At 49.2% G+C, this 20,250-nt stretch overlaps 10 protein-coding genes and 1 non-coding gene across 11 annotated transcripts; 5 read left to right on the top strand and 6 right to left on the bottom strand. All coding sequences in view use genetic code 12, as the record gives it.

Annotated features, from left to right (window-relative positions):
• Nucleotides 1-627: 627 nt before the first annotated feature.
• Nucleotides 628-1,129, top strand: CXQ87_002490 (uncharacterized protein; the record flags this gene model as incomplete). The annotated part of the gene is made up of 2 exons (XM_025480999.1): nucleotides 628-1,101; nucleotides 1,127-1,129. The coding sequence occupies 2 exons, from the start codon at nucleotides 628-630 to the stop codon at nucleotides 1,127-1,129; spliced, it is 477 nt and encodes a 158-aa protein (XP_025335299.1).
• An 82-nt stretch (nucleotides 1,130-1,211) lies between these two features.
• On the bottom strand, nucleotides 1,212-2,036 carry CXQ87_002489 (Signal recognition particle receptor subunit beta; the record flags this gene model as incomplete). Its single annotated transcript, XM_025480998.1, has 1 exon — nucleotides 1,212-2,036. One exon carries the CDS (start codon nucleotides 2,034-2,036, stop codon nucleotides 1,212-1,214), a length of 825 nt encoding a protein of 274 aa, XP_025335298.1.
• Nucleotides 2,037-2,663: 627 nt separating this feature from the next.
• On the bottom strand, nucleotides 2,664-3,794 carry ARO2 (bifunctional chorismate synthase/riboflavin reductase [NAD(P)H]; the record flags this gene model as incomplete). Its single annotated transcript, XM_025480997.1, has 1 exon — nucleotides 2,664-3,794. The coding sequence occupies one exon, from the start codon at nucleotides 3,792-3,794 to the stop codon at nucleotides 2,664-2,666; it is 1,131 nt and encodes a 376-aa protein (XP_025335297.1).
• A 1,329-nt stretch (nucleotides 3,795-5,123) lies between these two features.
• CXQ87_002487 (uncharacterized protein) lies at nucleotides 5,124-6,926 on the top strand (the record flags this gene model as incomplete). Its single annotated transcript, XM_025480996.1, has 1 exon — nucleotides 5,124-6,926. The coding sequence occupies one exon, from the start codon at nucleotides 5,124-5,126 to the stop codon at nucleotides 6,924-6,926; it is 1,803 nt and encodes a 600-aa protein (XP_025335296.1).
• A 1,137-nt stretch (nucleotides 6,927-8,063) lies between these two features.
• On the top strand, nucleotides 8,064-10,046 carry MNL1 (Mnl1p; the record flags this gene model as incomplete). Its single annotated transcript, XM_025480995.1, has 1 exon — nucleotides 8,064-10,046. The coding sequence occupies one exon, from the start codon at nucleotides 8,064-8,066 to the stop codon at nucleotides 10,044-10,046; it is 1,983 nt and encodes a 660-aa protein (XP_025335295.1).
• Nucleotides 10,047-10,336: 290 nt separating this feature from the next.
• ACE2 (DNA-binding transcription factor) lies at nucleotides 10,337-12,040 on the bottom strand (the record flags this gene model as incomplete). Its single annotated transcript, XM_025480994.1, has 1 exon — nucleotides 10,337-12,040. One exon carries the CDS (start codon nucleotides 12,038-12,040, stop codon nucleotides 10,337-10,339), a length of 1,704 nt encoding a protein of 567 aa, XP_025335294.1.
• Nucleotides 12,041-12,443: 403 nt separating this feature from the next.
• KGD2 (alpha-ketoglutarate dehydrogenase) lies at nucleotides 12,444-13,757 on the bottom strand (the record flags this gene model as incomplete). The annotated part of the gene is made up of 1 exon (XM_025480993.1): nucleotides 12,444-13,757. The coding sequence occupies one exon, from the start codon at nucleotides 13,755-13,757 to the stop codon at nucleotides 12,444-12,446; it is 1,314 nt and encodes a 437-aa protein (XP_025335293.1).
• Nucleotides 13,758-14,343: 586 nt separating this feature from the next.
• On the bottom strand, nucleotides 14,344-14,416 carry CXQ87_002483. Its single transcript has one exon. It is a non-coding gene; the product is annotated as a tRNA-Lys (tRNA).
• A 1,229-nt stretch (nucleotides 14,417-15,645) lies between these two features.
• Nucleotides 15,646-16,836, top strand: CXQ87_002482 (uncharacterized protein; the record flags this gene model as incomplete). The annotated part of the gene is made up of 1 exon (XM_025480992.1): nucleotides 15,646-16,836. The coding sequence occupies one exon, from the start codon at nucleotides 15,646-15,648 to the stop codon at nucleotides 16,834-16,836; it is 1,191 nt and encodes a 396-aa protein (XP_025335292.1).
• Nucleotides 16,837-16,888: 52 nt separating this feature from the next.
• CXQ87_002481 (uncharacterized protein) lies at nucleotides 16,889-17,662 on the top strand (the record flags this gene model as incomplete). The annotated part of the gene is made up of 1 exon (XM_025480991.1): nucleotides 16,889-17,662. One exon carries the CDS (start codon nucleotides 16,889-16,891, stop codon nucleotides 17,660-17,662), a length of 774 nt encoding a protein of 257 aa, XP_025335291.1.
• Nucleotides 17,663-17,837: 175 nt separating this feature from the next.
• FLC2 (flavin adenine dinucleotide transporter) lies at nucleotides 17,838-20,123 on the bottom strand (the record flags this gene model as incomplete). Its single annotated transcript, XM_025480990.1, has 1 exon — nucleotides 17,838-20,123. The coding sequence occupies one exon, from the start codon at nucleotides 20,121-20,123 to the stop codon at nucleotides 17,838-17,840; it is 2,286 nt and encodes a 761-aa protein (XP_025335290.1).
• Between the last annotated feature and the right edge of the window lie 127 nt (nucleotides 20,124-20,250).

Below are 20,250 nucleotides of genomic sequence, written 5' to 3'. Positions count from 1 at the left end.
CCTGAAATTTCCGTGTTTCGCAACCACAAAGCAACCGAGGTTCAATGGGAAACGCGTTGCTATTTTTTGCAGCAAAAGATGAGGGAAAAATGTCGCGGTTTGAACGCCCATACTGAATTCAAAACAGCTCCATTGATCCGCCCTATGGCCTCATTCTTGTCATGCGGTTTTATCTGAAACCGACGTGATCCGCTTGCGGCGCGCGACATTCACGACATTGCTTCCTGGGCAAAAACTTGACTCACCGCGTCACGTGCTGCACTTTTCGTGAATGTCCATACATAAGCCAGTTTGTTCGATTCACCGAGCTAAAAATAGATAAATGGCACCTCAAGGGCTTCCTTCGATATAAGGCTTTGAAAGTTTCAAAACCTACGCTGCATGAGCACAATGCTGCCGCCCTTGTGCGGCTGCAAACCGCCCGGAACAGCCTTAACATAGAAGCGAACCTTCAGAAATTCGAACTTTATGATCTAAATTTTTCAAGATTTGTAACGTGATTGTTTGAATTATGTTTTATTTATCTTTTCTCATCTTTAAGCCTCCTTCTTCCCTCTGACGATAAACCTCGGGTCAGCATACCGCGATGGTAAATCGCATCCGTACATCTACGTACCAGTCTTATCTATGAGCCAACCTCCATTTCCAAACGAGTACGCTAAAAGACTCGTAGGGGCTTCTGATGGAAAAGCCTGTATTGTTTGCTTCAAGCCGACTAGCGTTGTGCTACTAGCTGCTAACAAAGCCGACTTCTTCTATGTCTGTGGCTCCCATCTTAAGGATGCTTCATTTGCATCGCCGGTGCATCCTGAAAAGTACAACGAATTGCTAGAAAAGCGAAAGACCCAGGAGAAAGCTCTTGTTCAGGCTCGTGAAAAAGTCGAGCTCAACAAGCCTTATGCGTGGGATAAGCTTGTAAGCTGGGGTAAGAAGGACTCAAAGAAGGATGACAAGGACAAAGATGAGCCCTCCAAAGAGACCTATGACTCGATGGTGGAGAAGCTCGAACAGGCAAAGAAAGACCTTGCGGAGACAAACGACGCAATTGCAGCATTTGACTTTAAAACCTTCAAATTAGATAAGGACATGTACAAGGGCCGTGTCAATAACCATATCCAAGCCAAAGTAAGAGCTGCACGCCAGAAGGAGATGCAGAATCCTTCGTTTTTCCCAACTGCCCGAGTGGAGCACCACAGAAGCCATGATGCTTCTTACATGCTGCCGTAGTTCATGGCCTTCTCGTCAAACCAGTTCTGCCAGTTCAGAAGCTTGTTCTTGAGTGCCAGGCCTCCAAGAAACTCCATGTTGCCCTCCAAAAGCTCGAACTTGAAGGTCTTGGAGCTGCCCATGAGGGATTTCCAAAATTCTCTGGTCGACTCTTCCTTGGAGAATTCTTCCTCGTCGTCATTGTCAATGCCAGATCCTCCACGAGCCAGGCCCTTGGCGCTGAGCTCCTCCTGGACAAGCTTGGAGATTTCTTCTTCGATCAAGCTCTTGACCTTAAACACTGGCTTGGTGTCAAACAAGTCCTGCTTGTTAATAGCGAATAGATAATCGACACCCATTGGGGTTTTCTCTGTAATGCTCAACAAGTCGTACAAGAGCTTAGCGATAGCAGCGACCTTTTCCTGGCTGAGACTGGCACTGGAAGAGTCAATGACGAAAATGACGCCCTTGACGTTTCTGACTGTGACGTCTTCATTGATCAATTTGCGCAAAAGCTGGGAGTACTTCAAGTGGCCCGGCCAGTCGATGAATTGGTAGTCCTTTAGGATAGCAGGATTGCTGAAAGGAATGGAGATCTTACCGTAGTTGGCCTCCAACGACGAAATCGTGCTGACAGGCTGAATGTCCTGTAATTTGTAGAAGACAGACGTCTTTCCAGCTCCATTGGCACCCACTACCAAAAAAGTGGGCTTATTGTAGGGTGATTTGGATTTTCCTACCGCCACTTGTCTTCCTTGAAGGCTGAAGACCACAAGAAAGATAACGAGCCCGACAACGGCCGTGGCAAGAATGAGCTGCACTGAATCCATGGTGGTTGGTGACTTTTTGGTACGAAGTATCTACTGCGAAGACATATCTACACCGGTACACCATTTTGCAACCAATTTCCAGGTGACTGGATTTCACCAGATAGACAGGTTTTGGGGATGGAGGGGTCATTTTGGTGGAAGCAGATGACCCATTTTTGAAGAAGGTGGCCAACCTGGGTAGAAATTTGTGTGTGGTGGAAGTTGGAGTGGCTGAATCTGAATAGTCGCAGGTGATGTTGATGAGGATAGTATCAATCAAACTCGAAGGACGGCACCATAGTCAAGAAAGGAAGATAAATAAGCTTTTTACTAATTTTCCACTATTTGCTATTAAATAACGAAAGGGATTTTGTACTTCCACTCCTCTAGCGGGTCTTAAACCTCCAGAACTCAAGTGAATCCTACTATACCATGAGCCTATCATAAATGTATCGAATTGGCCAATTTTGGTTCTTCTCTATTTTCACAACCAAACTGCGGAATGAAGCTATTTCGCCACTTCACTCAACTTTTCCAGAATCCGTGAATCCATTGCTTCTGCTCACTCTCACCAACCACTTCTCTAAATCAACCTCCTACAACACCCTTCAGTACAGGCTCGGCCCGCTCTATCTTGCGCTATGTACACTAGGAAACTATCGTGCGGCCATACTCACGGGCCTTCTGCGTCAACAACTGGTCCACAAGCACCAAGGCAGCCATGGACTCCACAATTGGCACAGCTCTAGGGGTAACCGAAGGGTCGTGTCTACCCTTGGCAGCCAAAACACCGTCCTTTCCCTCGTAGGTAGCGGTAGGCTGCTCCTGGGAAATGGTGGCAGCGGACTTGAAGGCCACAGAGAAGTAGATGTTCTCACCGTTGGAGATACCGCCCTGGACACCGCCAGAGTTGTTCGTTTTCGTTCTCAAGCGCTGAGAATCGCCGCAGAAGTGGAAGGCGTCGTTGTGGGCAGAACCGGGGATCCTGGTGCCCTCGAAACCAGAGCCAAACTCGAAACCCTTGGTAGCTGGCAACGACATCATGGCGTGGGCCAAGGTGGCCTCCAACTTATCGAAGCAAGGCTCGCCCAAGCCGATAGGGCAGTTTCTGATCACACAGGTGACCACACCGCCAATGGAGTCCTTGGCGTCTCTGTACTTCTCAATCACCTTGACCATCTCCTCTCTGATAGAGTCGTCGGGGCATCTGACAGGACCCACGCCGTCAACCTGGTCCCTGGTGACGGTATTAAGCAAGCTCTGGAACTTCTCGTTCTGAGGGTTTCTGTCCATAGCCACCTCGCCAATGGAAGACACAAACGCAACGATCTCCACGTTGTTGGCCTTGGTCAAGATCTTCTCGGCAATAGCGCCTGCAGCAACACGACCAATGGTCTCTCTGGCCGACGATCTGCCGCCTCCAGAGGCCAGCTTCACTCCGTACTTCTGAATGTAGGTGTAGTCAGCATGAGAAGGTCTGGGGTACAAGTCCATCTCCAGGTAGTCGTGGGGTCTGTGGTCCTGGTTGAGCACCAACATACCGATAGGAGAGCCCAAGGTCTTGCCGTTTTCGGTACCCGATTGGATGTGGACTTGGTCCTTCTCGTTTCTTGGGGTTGAGAGCTTCAGCTGGCCTGGTCTTCTTCGACTCAACTGGGGCTGGATGTCATCCTCGGTCAAGTCCAAGCCTGGAGGGCAGCCGTCCACAATACAGCCTACCAGCTTGCAGTGGGACTCGCCGTAGGTGGTCACTCTGAAGATGTTTCCGAAAGACGACATGGTTGTGGTTGAAAAGTTGCATCTTTTTTTCGCATACCATATCGCGCTGAGTCACAGGCTGCATGGGCAGAAATGAAGAATGGATGATTCGGGTGAATGTGATTTGGGGAGGTGATTCGGGGAGGTGATTTTTAATGTAATCGAGAACAAGCTGTATTGCTTTAGATGGCTTCTTGATTTCGATGGAAGGTAGGTGGATACATGGGTGTGTCAGGGCACATGGCGTGATAACGATAGCATATTGACAGGACAGGATCAGCGGTGCGATGGGTGCAAAAACGGTTAATCAGAAGGCGGTTTCGACGGCCGTCGTATGATGTGAGATAATAACGGGGCACTTCTGGCTCATCTGTTATTGCGAGGATAAAATTTTTTTGTATGGGGATTATGGACATGGCTGCTAGGTGGGCCCCACATTGACCGTAGAATTCTCACTGACATGGATATTTGTATTCCCAGCGTTGGTTTAAAGGTTACGTTGCATTACTCCACGATGTCTTTTAGAAGAATCTCTTTTTGGTGATACATCAGTGCTATGTAAACAAGTGCCCCGTAGACCCGCAGATATTCTGTAAGCAACTCGAAGCTTCCTCTTGGTATAGCGGCCCGCCACCGTTTCCAGACTCTTAATACAATCATCTGATTTGAGCTATCATCCCTGCTTTTGCTTGCATACTAAGATGCTTCTCTTTGCATCCCTCTCGCTGTATGTGGGTACATCGGTGATGGGCAAATGAACAGCCACCCAGGACCCAAAAGATATAGAACCCCCAATCATCCCCGAATCCAACCAATTCTACAAATCCCACAATTCCAGTTCTCTCTTCCCCATTGTGCCATTTTTACGGCTAATTCAGATTACACATTTTGCATGCTTCCCAGAGATCCACTATGATAGTGCGAATTTGCAACCATTTCCCAGCCCATCCTCAATGTCTACACAAGAGACATTTCCAAAAAACCACAAATTCCCATCTCAAACACCAAACAACAAGCTCAAACCTCCAACCAGCCAATTACCCCCAGCAAAACAGAGGACAAGTCACCCAGACAGGATCAGCAGCTTACTGGCTCCTGGTCACCACATTCCAATGCACCGGACCGCCCGATGGAACATCCACCAATAACAGCCCAGGTCAACGCTGAAATTCCAGCCGTAGTCGCCGTTCTACAATGGGCCCCACATTGTAAGCTTTAGGCCTGGGGCCTGCGCTAGACAATGCGTGTAATGACCCAGATTGGGAAAAAGGTAAACACACCCAGCTACACCAAATGGGGAGTATGACGGAAGCCGTAGATGAGCAGAAGACCGTTAGACTACAACTACCAATGCTTCTTTGGGTGCTAGCGTTTGCGCTTGTGCCATGCTGGGCGCAATGGGCCGCCTACTACTCGTTTGATGAAGGCAAGGTATACATGAGGTTGAAGAACGACGACATTGTGCCGTTGAACTTCTCCATCACAGGGTTCGACGATCTTGAAAGCTCCCTGGGCAAAAAGTCTCTTGATTTGACCAGCGGCCAGAGCATATCGGCCATAGCGTCGCCGCCTGAAAACTCGACGGTGTTTCTACATCAGGGCACCTTGTACGCATTCAAAGCGCTGGACCAGGAAAGCGACTACGATGTTTGTGGAGACGGCATTTTCCAGCTTTTGGGCTACGACGAGGATAAAAATGAATGGGAGCCTGCCACGGACGATATGACCTTCAGCGATGTCTCCGATGTGTCGTACTATGAAGGCTCGACCATCTTGACCAGTCCAGGTTCCAACAACATTTACATCTACGGAGGCAGATGCCCTACAAGCGGTAAAGCCACAGACAGACTCCTTTCGTTTGACATGGAGAAATTCAGCTTTTCCAATATCACCACTTCCACCAAACCCCACGGTTTCTATGGAGCCACTGCCCAATGGGCTCCAAATCCACAAAACTCGTTGGTCATAGGTGGAAGGTCCAACGACGGCTGGCTCAACATGTACCAATTGGCGACGTGGAATTACGATTCCGGCTGGTCGTTTCAGGCAGTGGAGAGAAACAGCTCATTCAGCGTCAATTCCAGGCTCAACCCTATGGTGTTGCCCATATTCTCTCCATTGGCCGACAAGGATTCCTCGACTTTTGAAAAAACATACAGACCGCTGGCATTGTTGCTTATTGGTGGAGACGACTCAAAGGGCCTTGCTTCGCCAGAATGGGCCAGATTGAAAGTGGATACTAATACCTGGGCATGGGAGCCTGTGGATACGGATATCGAAATTGAAGATGTCATTGGTGCCGCTGTTCTTTTTGAAACTTTGGTTTTGATCAGAGACAGCGATACGAAAAAGAGAGACGGCTCAGGCTACACTGTTCTGCTCTACGATATCAACAACCAGTTTGAGCAGGTCAAGTCGCTTTCAGACAACACCAAAAAGACAGAATCTTCTGACAGCGGCTCTACTCTGACGACACAAAAAGCGCTTATTGGTACCTTGGTCCCCGTTGCAGCATTGGCTATGGCCGCTGCTGTTGGCTTCTACCTCTGGAAACGCAAAGGCTCCAATCAACCAGAACGTGAAGATGTTCTTGACGCTTTTGACTACCAGCTTGGCCATTTCAGAACACGCTCTGATCTTCCAGCAGACGTGCCTCCTCCACATGTCCATCGCCGTTTATCGGCCAGCAGCGAGTCTACTCTAGAAGCCGCTTCGATCGATTCCTGGGTGAAAAAGAGACAAGAGTACGATTCCAAGAGACAGCGTACAGTGAGAAGACACAGTTTCCTTGGGCTGAACGAGACGCTCAACAACATGCCCGAGGTTGACGACGAGTCAGAGACATCGGAGCCACCGGAAATGAAACAAGTTCTGCTCGATCCAGCTCTTCCTGCTCGTGTGCGCCAGCTTCGAAAAAGCTTCTCTTTTACAAAAACACCTCCAGCGCTGCCTGGCCTCAAAAAGAGCACCAAAGGCGGCTACATGGGTATTTCTGACCTACCGGCTGGCGACGAACAGGAAGAAGGTTCTTCTTGTGACGAAGCCATGGACGTTCAGGTGTTGGTGAGTTCCAAGAGGAAGAGCGTGCTTCGGGTGGTGAATCCCGACGACAAGGATGACGATTCCATACGGCAGCGGACGCCGTCGAAATGATGTAACAGTATAGAGCCGAGCGGCATTGTATCAGTATTAATGAGTTTAGGATTGGGCGGTGTAGAATGGGCAAATGAGGGTCCCTTTTACGGCCTCAAAATCTTATCATAAATGGAAGACACCCTATGCCATAAACGGTTGAAAAGCGATTTTTGCATATCGCAAGAAATGGTGCAAAAAGACGCACGCTCTCTATCTATCTTTAGATAAGTGCATGTCAAACGGGTGGCTTGGTAACTGCAGTTCCGCAAACGGCCGGCCCTACCGTAAAAGTTTAATTTTGCCACGGCACTTTGTGGTCAATTTTGGTTTGGAGAAATGACGATGGCATTTTGGAAATCCTGTCTTTTGTGAAGTGTGTGTTTTGAGCACAAGGACCAGGGTCGGCCGAGACAGAAACGGAATATGCTGGTGGAGTTATCAAAGAATCAAGTTGGATAGATTCCTTCGGTTTTCAGCAAATTCGACCAGTCCTCCAAACCACGTTTAACTTTTGGCCAGTCTAGCCGGCATTGTAGAATTGAAGGTCGTCAAAGTGTGGTCCAGCGCCGCAGCCGTTCGAGATAAGCGCCTGAGACAGCAAACGAACACTGTGACACCAAAATACGACGGACCGGGAAATTTCCATTTTTTGAAGTTCATGGGAAAATTCAAAATATTACTTCCCTATAATTGGATGCTCCAGACAGAGACCGTGGCTCCGAGTAGACGAGCACAGCGGTGCTTATCGGCATTACACCAGACGATAAAAATCCCAAAAAACCCCAAATAGGCCTTCTTCCCGTAGCCCCAAATATACTTAAACACTAAAATCCCCCACCATGTTGGTCATCGCCGCCGGCCCGGAACACACACTTATGTGCACCGACTGGCTTATCTGGGGTGATCCTCACACCACCACAACTACTCCCTTCTTCCCCAGAACAGAGCCACGATATCTGCCGCTTACAAAAAAAAAGTAAAAGCACTACCCACCGTCTACCCCTCCCCGTCCCAGGCATTCCTTCCATCCACCTTCCATTCCATTTAGCCGCCTGTGGTGCATCCTGCACTATCAATCCAGAAAAGCTTTCTCACCAGCTACTCGGTTCCAAAGTACCCTTTCATGCCCCATTGCCCACGGCCTGATAATCACAGATGAACGGCAACACCGCCTCTCCCGAAGGCCTATTCCGGGATGACGACCCCGAGGCGCCGAGGCACGACCCCACTGAGGAAATGAACCACAACATCGTCAAACCAGACTTCTCCGACGGCTTGCTTCAGATGGACCAGGAGCTTCTTAATTGGAACATGCCGGGCGCTTTCAAGGCCGACATGGATATTGACAACAGCCCCGGCATGGAGAACGGCATGTACGTTGATTCCAGCACGGGTCTTGGTGATCCGATGAAGGAGGACGACTTCATGCAATTTGTCCGAAACGATCCTCCCCAGCAGTTCCAGCAGTACCAGGAGAACAACAATCAGAGCAACAACGAAAACACACAGCAGCAGGGCCAGTTCGACAGAGATCCGCTAATCAGCTTCGAGGATCAAAACTACCTAGAAACACCCTGCGACGGCTCCGTGGAGCCCCAGGTTTCTGGAATCAGCCCGGCAAGAGCCTTTGGCAGCATAGTGGGCGATAGCCCGCAGGCCCCGAGCAGCGTTGATTTTAGCTCGATCCCTAATCGAACCCCAGAGGCCGAGGAACAGCCCGTCAGGTCTCGTCGTAATACACAGAGCCACAGAACGTCATTTTCCGCCGTTGGCGACTTTCTGCCTTTGACAACAACAACGTCTTTGACGCCTTCCATGAACTCCATGTACCTGGCGCAGGCCTCCTTCTCCGCAAATCAGTTCCGACTGCTGTTTGACCAGCCTCCTTCGCTGGTCCACAGACCCTCGTTCGACGTATACCCCCGTGGCCGTGTCTCCATTGATAGCCAGGGCTCGAGCATCAACCCGCCCTCACGGAATCCTCGGTCGTTCTCGAGTTATATCCCATTTATGGGAGAGAGAGACAGAGACCGGAAACTGCCTGACTGGGGCCAACAACCGCAGAGCAGGCATCTCATAAGGAGCATATTCAAGTCGAACAACGAGCAGCAAGAGGATGATCCAGCACCGTTTTTGGCGGATGTCCTTGTAAACCAGGAAGAAGAGGGCGAAATGAATGATAACCCAGTCCCCACGAAGAAAGCCAGGAGGACCCGCATGAATTTGTTCAACAGATTCAAGACCCAACGCAACCAGCCATTTGAACCACAGCTGGATCTTGTAAAACATGAGACCAACAGCTCGGTGGCCTCCAGCGAAAGAGACGACAGCTCTCACCAGAACAGCGTGGCACAACCTTCGCTACAAAATTCAGTCAAAACAGAAAATTCGTCAAACCTGGGTAACGCACAAATGTTCGATTCATATCCACCTCCGGAGCCCGACTATGCCTCGTTGTTTGAGAATATGGGCAAGAGACGGCTCGGAGGCATGAAAAACAAGAAGACAACAGTGAAGCAGGAGCCTGAATCAGGAGTCACCTCCTCTGTCTCCGCTACAGAAAAATCCTCCTTAAACAACACCAATCGCCTGAGTGCTGAGCAGTCTGGTGATTCTCGCCTGGCAAATGATGTATCTCTATCACAGCATTCTTCAATTTCCGAGGAAACTGCTATGGGAGGCTCGCTGTCATTTGCCAATGCATCGAAACGTATCCTAGGTCTGAGACTACTAAAGAAGAAAGCTCAACAGTCCAAAGCAGAGCAGCAGCAACAGGCTGACCTTGTTGAGATTGATCTTCAATCGCTTGATCTTCCCCCAGACACCGAAATCATACCCAAGATCAATCCAAAGGTCCGCACAAGAGGGCGTAAAGAGAATAAAGCAGCCGACTTGGTTGACCTGTCGAAGATCTTTGTGTGTACTTACTGTCTGAGAAGATTTAAGAGGCAAGAGCATTTGAAGAGGCACTTTAGGTCGCTTCATACATCAGAGAAGCCTTACGAATGTCCGACATGCCAGAAGAAATTCAGTCGAACAGATAATCTCAACCAGCACATCAAGGTGCATAAGCAGGAGGAGGAAGAGGCGGCAGCTCGTGCCGCTGGAATCATAAAAGAGGAAGACACTGAGGTGTAGCATGAGAAACGCATATACGGTAATGGAATCAATTGGAGTTATGAATGGAGCGTGGGTGTAGTTTCATTTTAACTGATGATTATATAGGTGGTAGACAATATCACCTCGATGTTACACAAAATTCGGTTGACACTTTTTTACGATGTGGCTACCTCTACGTCTCCATCTTATCGTGTACATCAATTGGTACAACCCTATATCCTATACAAAGTGCTGATCACGAAACGAAACGCCAAAAAGAAAACAAAAGTCGAAGTAAAAAAAGAAAGTCGCAGAATATCAAAAACTCGTTAATGCTCCGGAGCAAGCCCGAGGTCCTCGTTCAACCGATTCGATGTAAGTCCGTCCAAGACAGTTTCTCCACGCCGCTGTTTGGTAGGGCTAGGTTTTGAAACACCTTTTGAAGAGCCACTCACCTCAGTGTCTGTGAATTTTTGGCAAATGCCTTTATTCAAATGCCTCTTGTAGCCCTCCACCCTGGTGAATTCCTTGCCACAGCTGCACTTACAATGTTTTGCAACCAAATGCAGTTTGACATGTCTGTTGAGATCGTGCTGACGAACAAACGATTTAGGGCAGTAGGAGCAGGTAAAAGGTCTATCACTTAAATGCGTCTGGATGTGGGAGCGGACATTGTATCTTCTGGTGAACTTCTTGTTGCAACCCTCGTACTTGCAGGTGAAGATTTTATTTTCATCCGGACCTTCCCAATACCTATCGAGCTCGCCAGGAGGAAGCAAAGAGGTCTTTTTTATGACACGTTTAGGAGAAAGGTCCTGGATGGCCTTGCGGACGTCGGTGGAAGCTTTGGAGTTTGGAGAGATGATGGGACTCCACTCGAGGGTGATTTTGTTCTTGTTGGGCGTGAAGGGCGTGGCGTTGTTCTTCAAGGGCGTAAGCTGCACAATGGTTTCGTTGACATCGGTGGTGCTATCGTCAGCTTCGGTTCGGTTGTACTTGAGCGGAGATGATTTGAGCAGGCGAGGTTCGTTGCGGAAAGGCAGCAGCTGGAAAGGCAGCGATTTGATGACGTTGGGGTCCAGATAATTGTCCGTGCCGTCCAGGAAAAATTGGGGGTTGTAGTTGTTCTTTTCGTAAGGAGAGGAATGGAGCGGAGGACCCTGAGGAATCACTCTGTGGGGCGACGAATACAAGCCGTTCTGCGGTAGAGGAGACGCCGGTTCTGGAGAAGAATATTCGTTGCTTGTGGCTTGGCTTCCTGGAGGCGGAAGGTAGACGTTCATGTTCATGTTCATGTTGAGGTCCAAGTCCAAGTTGGGGTCGATTTCCTGCTTCATTTTACGCCTAGGCTGCTGAACCGGGATTGGAACATACTTGGGCTTCCGCAGCGGGCTTTCTAGAAGCGATTCAATTTCTTCAGGGTATGGCTCTTCTTCCTTGGCCAGAATGTGGATGGGCTGGCTCACCGAGGGCATTTTCTTGAGGTAGTCAATGGCGAATTCCTCGTCTTCAGGGTCGGGAGGAAACTTGTATTGTTTTGGCGTGGCGCCCGTAACGATCAAGTCGTCCTCCTTCTTGGGCTCTTCATACTCATCGTTCTCGTTGATGTGGACAGGCTTGCACACCTCCAAACCTTGGGAAAAGTTGAAATCAAGATGGTCGTTGGACATAGGAGGAGCCTTTTTGCGGGCCAACTGCACAGGCAGAATCAGCGAAGCAGCCTCCAGTGGAGCCCTCTGGTGTCTTAGAATGTCGTTGATGCCGTTGATGGAGAGTTCTCTGTTGTGGTCGGCAAAACCAAAAATGGCGGTGCCGCTGGGCTTCTTAGCATGTTTGAAAGGCGAGTTGAGGTGGTGCAATTGGGCCGGCTGGGGTGGACCAGATGGCACATCCAAGTCCTGGAGAGTGGTCAATGCATCGTTGAAAAGATTGTCAAAGTTCTTGTACTCCAGAAAGTACTGGCTGAACTCCTCCTCTGGCGCAGGGGTCCTGGGCTTCGGAGCAAAGCTGAGGTCGTCCCAGTAGGGATCCATATGGGAAGCTGGTGATAGATGGCAGGAGGATTTGGAAAATTGTCGTTTTGCAGCCAAACGGAGAGGGTACGGCTGAAGGGGTGGAGGAAGAAAAGTGGTAGATGGGGGAAGTTCTCAGGAAGAAGGCGGTTGCAGCGATTGCTAGATCGAATATCGCAGCCTAATCGAGCTGTTTTCTCCATGGGCAGTTTAAATCTCTGATCGTTGGACAGTATTACTCTTTTGGGCCGAGACATAAACACATCAAAACGCAAGTGATACATATATGCCGGTGGTTGCGAAGAGGCTGCCTCACCCACCTGTTATTGTAACGGCTGGATTGGGTAACAGGACCCTTCCTCTGGTTCTCTACAGCTGCACATTTATCTGTTTTGCTTGTTACTTGCTCTAGTTAGTGATGCGCTTAGGCAGACAACAACATCTTTCTAGGGTCCTCGATGTACTCCTTGATAAGCTTCAAGAAGGTGACGGCTTCACGGCCGTCCAACACTCTGTGGTCGTAGGTCAATGCAAGGTACATCATGGGTCTCGACTCAATCTGACCGTTCACAGTGACAGGTCTCTGTTTGATGCCGTGCAAGCCCAAGACGGCGGTCTGGGGCAAGTTGATGATTGGGGTTCCGTACAAGGAGCCAAACACACCTCCGTTGGAGATGGTGAAGGTGCCACCGGTCATGTCCTCAAGGGTCAACTTACCGTCTCTGGCCTTCTTGGACAACTTGGTGATCTCCTCCTCGACGCCCAAGATGGAAAGAGACTCGGCGTTTCTCACCACCGGCGTAACCAAACCCTTTGGTGTGGCCACGGCAACGGAAATGTCCATGTAGTCTCTGAACACCATGGTGTCGTTGTTCTCGATAGAGGCGTTGACAGCTGGGATCTCCTTGGAGGCAAGGGCAGCGGCCTTGGAGAAGGCACCCATGAAACCGAACTTGACGCCGGTCTTGTCCAACACCTCGTCCTTGTACAACTTTCTCATCTCCATCAAGTTGGACATGTCAACCTCGTTGAAGGTGGTCAAGGAGGCGGCGGTGTTCTGGGACTCTTTAAGACGCTCGGCGATTCTCAATCTCATTCTGTTCATCTTGACTCTCTCCTCGCTTCTGGCGAAACCGCCGAAACCGGCTGGCTCCTTAGACTCCTTCTTTGGCTCCTCCTTCTTAGGCTGCTCTTTCTTAGGCTCCTCCTTCTTAGGCTGTTCCTTCTTCTCTTCCTTTGGCTCCTCCTTCTTCTCCTCCTTTGGCTCCTCCTTCTTTGGCTCTTCCTTGGGCTCCTCCTTCTTGGCACCGCCCTCTGGGGCAGCACCCTCCTCGATCTTGATGATCTCCTGGCCAACCTCCACGGTGTCTTCCACGTTGGCTAAAAGCTCGGTGATGGTACCGGCAACTGGAGCGTTAACCTCCACATCGATCTTGTCGGTCTCAATGGTAGCAACAAGCTCGTCCTGCTCCACATACTCACCGACTTCCTTGTTGAAAGCAGACAAGGTACCCTCGGTGATGGACTCGGCCATCTCAGGCACCTTGACACCAGTGGAAGCCAATCTCTTGAAGGTGGTGACAGGAGAGGCGAATCTGGCATTCTGGACAGTCAAGGCTGGAACCTTGGTGTGCAAAGCGGAGGCCTGGGACACTCTCAAACCGGCCACGGCGGCAGAGGACACCCTTTTGGCAACGGGTATACGGCGTAAGCTTGATCTGAGGGATCTGGACAACATGTTTGTTGAAAACTGGGGATAAAGAATAGGAGAGATTAGTAAAGGGTGGTTTTTTCGAGATGTAGCAGGGCCCGCAATTATATCCAGGCTCCGAGAAGCGCCGGGTTCAGCCAATAACCTGCCGCGAATTGCCCAAGCGAGACCCCCTCCATTGAAACAGGTGAAGAAGTCAATTTTTTGTGATTTGTTGATTTTCGTTTAAGTTGGCCCATTTTGTTAGGGACGGCCCTGGTTGGCTGTTTCGTCCTTCCGGGGTTTGTGGGGGGCGTGTGCACATTGAAATTCCGGGGCAGGCTCCGAAAGGACGCTACATAGTAGTAGTAAGACGTGGGCCCTAGCTCGGGTTTGACTCCGACGAACCCCGATCTGACTCCGACTGGACTCCGGTTCCTGCTGAAGTCCGACTACGGTGCTGTTTCAGAGATGTTCCGAAGGGCTGGCAAAAAAAAAAAAGCCTGTTTATATGCCGTACCGGCGATTCCGACGAGCCCACCCCGCCGGATCTAGGGTGTGAAGAACCTCACGGGTGATGTGTATGACAGTTGACGTGCGAAAAAAAAGTCATCCTGAGGAAAAGTAAAAAGAAAGCCCTACGCGGGGGTCGAACCCGCAACCTTGAGATTAAAAGTCTCACGCTCTAGCCATTGAGCTAGCAAGGCAGTTTATAAATTGCAGGAGTGCAGAGTGAATATATGGTACGGACTGGATGGGAGTCATGGAGTGGCTTTGGAAGTCCAGCAGTAGATAAAAGAAGGTACTGGAAATATGCTGGCCCGGCAAAAAGGCCGTATATACCCCGGGGGATGAGATATTCAATTTCGAGGTATCCAACGCCTTCAGACTAAAAATTAAATTCTGTCAGTCAGAGAACCAGAAGAGAAGTGCCCGTTGGGGCTTTTTGCATTCTATATAATGTTCATGTGTGGTGGTGGTGGGCTGTATCGGCCTCACCCTTCTGAAGAATGGCTGCGAATTAGTATGACGAGCAATGAAATAATCACAATACTTACCTGCTGAGCAGTAAAGATAGCAATCTGGAATGCAGGGATGACATTAAGCGGTGGCAAGGTGCCCCTTGGTTTGTGTGATGGCCCTTGATTTGTGTGATGTGGAGTTCCGTGAGGCAGTGTCTCAGGAAGCAGGTGACCCGGGTGTCATTTTTGGTAGTCAGCAGTCGATGATGAAAGATCACTCAATTGGCTGACTTATGGGAGCAATATTGGGAAGCTTTGTGCAAAGTTGAATCAATCAGGAGAATGATCTCCGGATCGTTTGCACCTTTTGGACGGTACTGGATAAATGTGGACATATGACTTTGGGAAAATAACGTAGATCGAAAAAACAAAATCCACCCTTGAACCAACTTATTTATATCTCCCCGAGGTGCTTGCCCCAGCAAAGCCGCTGGTTATGTTTATTGACATCGACTGTTGATACCAGCCAGTGCGAGTAAACCAGCCAGCATTATCACCAACCTGCTACTACACCCACCAAAACCAGCACAACAGAAATCCAAAAATCAAAACCTACAAAACATATCAAACAAAATTGTTTTAAAAATCAGAGATCAAAGTTAAATCGAAAAATTTCCAACCCACTCTGGTCCACCTCCACCATCAGCACCACCGCCGCACATTTCGCAGCCAATGCACCCCAGACGACACTTTCGCAGCCATTTCGCAACCATGTCTCACCAACCAGCCAGTTGTGATTTTGTCCACCGGCCTGTTTCAAAAAGCAATTTCTGAAAACATTGTCGCTTCTCCGTAGCAGCAGCATTGTGGCCAGCCCCTGACGCCGCCATTGTTTATGTTTATCCAAATCGGGCAGGCGTTAAACCCCAGCCTGTCAAGCTCAAGCAAGGCTGACCTCAACTACAAGACCAGCCATGACGCCTTTGCGGCCTTTTGGAGCCGAAGAAACCAGAGTGGTCAGCGATTTGTCGAGGTTCGAATACGGGAAACCAGAGACCCGAAAACGCTCCAGAAACACCACACCGACTTCGCTTCCGAGTGACTCAGAGGTACTGGAAGCTCCAGTGACAACCGACTTTTACGAACACTACGCTACACTGCTGTTCAGCGAAGAGCCCATACGGCAGTTTGCTCCGTATCCTCCATCAATTGTTGAACAGTTGCCTTACAATACTCCCCACCAGCTACACAATCCTCAACCTCCACCTCTGCCTAAACGGCAGCACTCGTACCTAAACAATCTCCAGCAGTTCAAGATGAGAGAGCAGGCTCCTCCACCGCCGCCTAAAGATAATTTTCAGGATTGGCCCAAGGAGGAATTCGACAAGGATGAGCTTCCTCCCATGAAAGACTCCAGAGACTATATGAAGCAGAGAGACAGCCAGGCCACGGTTGTGGCAGACACGGCTGAAAGAAAAGAGCCAAGAGCGCCAGAAGTCAATCTTCTTGAAAGGGTCATGAACAGACCTGTGCTCACGTTTGGCCCTAAAGATGTTGACCCTTTTGATCCCCAGGGTCCTCGAAACTTCCACTTCACCGCCAGCAACGTCATAGACGTTTTTCAGATCATATTTGGAATCGTCATCATCGCCCTAGCCAGCACGCTAGGCTCCCAAGACCAGAGAATCTCCATTGGCATCTACCGCTACTTTATAGCTGTGGGTGTGATCACCTTGGTGGTTTCCCTTCTTTTCATCACAAAAGCTATAAACTTCGACAGGCGAAACGGCGTTTTTTACTGCCTCTTGGCCTGCGTCCTCACCGGCGTTTCTCTCATATTATCCATCACCAGTGTGGCTACAGACAACAACTGCGCCTCAGATAGCATCTGCCAGATGAGAAAAGCATTGTCGACCTTTGCCATTCTTTCCTTCTTTCTTTGGCTTTGCATGCTTGTGATGTTCCTTACCACATTGTACATTTCTAGAATGAACTTGCTTGAGGATGTCAACTTTGACTACAGCAAGAAAGGCACCGCTAACCCACAATCTAGAGTGCCATCCCACAACGGTCTTCCCCAGTACTACTTGAACGAAAACGGCGACATGTACCCGCTAGACAATCACGACACCCGAGGTAAGCAGAAAATCGTTGTATACGCATAATAGCTAATTCGCACATATACACTTTATTTGCAACCACTCGCTTGTACCCCAGATGCTTTTCTCCTTTTTCTTCTCTATCGCCCTTGCCCTGGGCCTTTTGGTTCCTCCAAAGATCATCGATTCATTTTCCAACTCCAATGCGTTGTCGGTGAATAACGGATTTGTCACTTTCCTTGAACCAGCCTTTTTGGTTCAAGACGATGATGTCTCCATACTATCTTTGGCACGCTACCAAGATCCATCCAGATCAATTCCCCAGCAGTTCACCATCGCCTGCAAGATCAATGCAACGGCGGCTAAATTGCAAACTTTGCACTTGCGGCCTTCTATCTTGGACTCCGATAAGGATATTTCAAACGATGGGGAATTTGTGAAAGAGGTGGCCCAAAAGTTTGTAAAGTTCTTGAATACAAAGATTGGAAATTCAGCTGAGCTCCTACTGGAGAATTTGAAGTGTGAAAGAAATTCAAGAGAGCCAGATATACTTTTCTGTTTGGCCCGCTCTGGCCAGGTTAAAAGAGAAGAACCCGAGGTTTCTGCTCAATTGTTGAACCAGGTTTTTCAAAAAGTCAAACTGGCTACAGAAAGAGTCAGCGATAATGTCGATTTTCTTGCCGACGACCCCAAGGAGTTTTTCGTGAATTTGGACGAAAAATTCGATGACAAAATCTCGGATCTTGCCGACAGGTGGGAAGAAGCAAGCGTGCAGCTCAACGAGGGTATCATATTAAACAATCTTGAGGATGATACCTTAGAATCTGACTCTGACGAAGAGGAAGAAAATAGTGGCTACAACGGTTTCCACGGGCTTCAAGTTGACACTTGAGCCCCGCCTTGGTGTAACTCGTCCTTTCTAAGTAAATTGAATATTTCGTATTGTGAAGCAGATCACATTTTGGAGCCGTATAGATACAGATCGGCTTGTCTGGTGCACTAAACCGGAACAGACAAGTCGATGATGGGGTCATGCAATTCGTTTATGGTTGTTCCACAGCACGAGCTTAGATGTAGCTCGGACTGTGCTGGTTCTGGCGGGAGCTGTTGCCGTAATTGCCTCTGTATGGGGCCTCATCATTGCCGTAAGCCTGGTTCGAGCTGTATTGCGTCTGGAATCCCAGGTAGGCGTTTGTAGAGTTGCCCACGATGGTGGAAGCTGGCTGCTGCGCTTCCGCAGACTCAACACTCAAGGAGTTCTTAGAGAAGCTCTCTGACTCAAATGTATTGCTGTTGCCCTTTCTCGTCTGGCTGGAGTCATCGTCGTAAACGGACTCATCATCATAAATAGGCTTGCCACCATTCTCGTGGCCCTTCATAGCACTAGCTCCCAAGGCAACCAACTCGATGTCGTCGGCGTCTGAAGAGTTTTGCTGAGCACCCTTGTGATGGATACGAGGTAAGAACGAAACCCTGTCGTCCTTCATTGGCTGGTACCTTGTGTCTGGGTTCTTGTACACCAATGCAAGCACACATGTGACGATGGTGAAAAGCAACAAGAACAAAGCGAACACTGCGTTCAACACAAAGTACACCACAGCCATGACGGAAGCCACAACCTGGGGCTGACCAAAAATGTATGAGAAGAACATGAAGAACAATGCGTTAATGGTGTTGATGACGGCAATGGTGATGTTGAAAACGTTTGTTCTCTTGTCCATAAATGGTCTGATCCAGCAAACTAGCACGCAGAAGATAAGTTCGATAGCAAAAATCACCACCGACTGAGCTCTACCCTGTTTCTGCAAAACTGCAATGAACAAGCATTTGAGGAAGGTGTAAATCATGGAAGTAACCACGAACCAGTAGCAATCGGCTCTGAACTGAACGTAAACGAAGCCAAACTTGTTCAAGAACTTGGTGTCACCGAACAAGAGGTAGGCAGGGTTCTTGTGAACTCTGACAGATCTCCGTCCAAACTCAATCACTCTGCCGGCCGAATAGCCAAGAAGGACAATAGTGATGAGGAACAAAAATGCAGCGACAACAACGTAACCCGCCGAATCATGGGCGGTGAATTGCCACAAGCACATGACACATACCTGAGGGAAAGCGATAAGGTAAAGTCTGTACAATGCACCCTTGATAATGCTAGACCATTGCAGTCTGTATTCGTTAAACTTGCCCTCGTTCATGACCTTTGAGCGAATGCAGATCTCGATAATGGCCTTAAAGAACATCATACAAGCAACGAGAACAAAGGCGAAAAAGAATACGAAGATGATGGAAGTCATGAACAAGTCAGTGATCTCGATACCAGCCAAGTAGGACACTCTCTGGATACCTCTCAAAATCAACACCTTGCCACCAAGTTCGGGGTCCTTTTCGTCCGTGGTGTACAATGTGGAGTTCAAGTTGTCAGACAAACCGAAATTGTCGGAATCAATGGAAACGGAGAGACGCTTGTGCAAACGCAAGCTGTTGACCAAATGGTTGTCGTACATGGCCATAGAGATGTACTCGAGAGATCTCTTCATCTTCTGCACGGAGACAGACAAGTAGTCGTTATCCAAGATATCTGTTGGCTTGCCACCAGTGGCCTGTAAGTACCAGTTTGAGATGTCTTGGATGAAGCCCGCACGGATGATACCAAGCGACCACATGAAATTTTGGGACCAGGCGGCAGCAATAGGAGGCACCTTGGCCACGGCCTCCATGGAGGTGATGGCCAAACTCTGGAAGTAGACGAACAAGGACATCGAGTTGGAAGCAATGTGAGCCGCCGTATTCGAGTTACCCATGACTGAGACCACACCGGATGTGATAAGCCCTAGACCTGCGATGGCCGCAATGGGCCACGCGGCGTATTTCGTCTGGACAGTCTTTCCGTTGGAAACCACAGCTTCCACACACGCCAAGGCGTCATCGGTGTCCTGGTCGTAAAGAGCAATCCTGACTCTGGCGTCGATGTCGGGAATGGTGAAAGCCACGCCCGGGATCTGGCTGGTAATGTCGCTGGAGAGCTCCTGGTCGATGTTGAAGTCCAAGCGGCCCAGCATGAGCGGACAGACGGAGCCGAAGTCAGCATAGTCACACAAGGAAATGTTCTGGGACACAACCTTCAAGCCGTACACAATCAACTCCACGTTGATGGTGACGTTGGCGTTCATGTTGGAAATGGCCATGACGTTGGCCACGACCGAGTGATTCAGCTCAAAGTAAGTCACATCCAAGTACGAGGCCAGGATCTGGGAGTTGTCCATACACGTCAACAAGGAGGTAGCCTGGAGCTTGGACAGGGCTGCCACGGCAGCAAATAACACGTACACCACCAGTAGAAACAGAAATCTCATGGTGGGCCAGCAGCCTTGTAGTAGAGAGAAGTAGTTGTGGTTGATAAAAATAGGTTCTTTTCTCTGCTATCTGGGGTGGATCATACAGGCGTGCAGGACGGCTGTGTAAGCAACCAGAGAGGCCTCA

Source organism: Candidozyma duobushaemuli (genome assembly GCF_002926085.2).
Source record: "Candidozyma duobushaemuli strain B09383 chromosome Unknown B_B09383, whole genome shotgun sequence".
In the NCBI taxonomy this organism is placed as follows: Eukaryota; Fungi; Ascomycota; class Pichiomycetes; order Serinales; family Metschnikowiaceae; genus Candidozyma; species Candidozyma duobushaemuli.
This window is presented reverse-complemented; position numbering and strand designations above follow the sequence as displayed.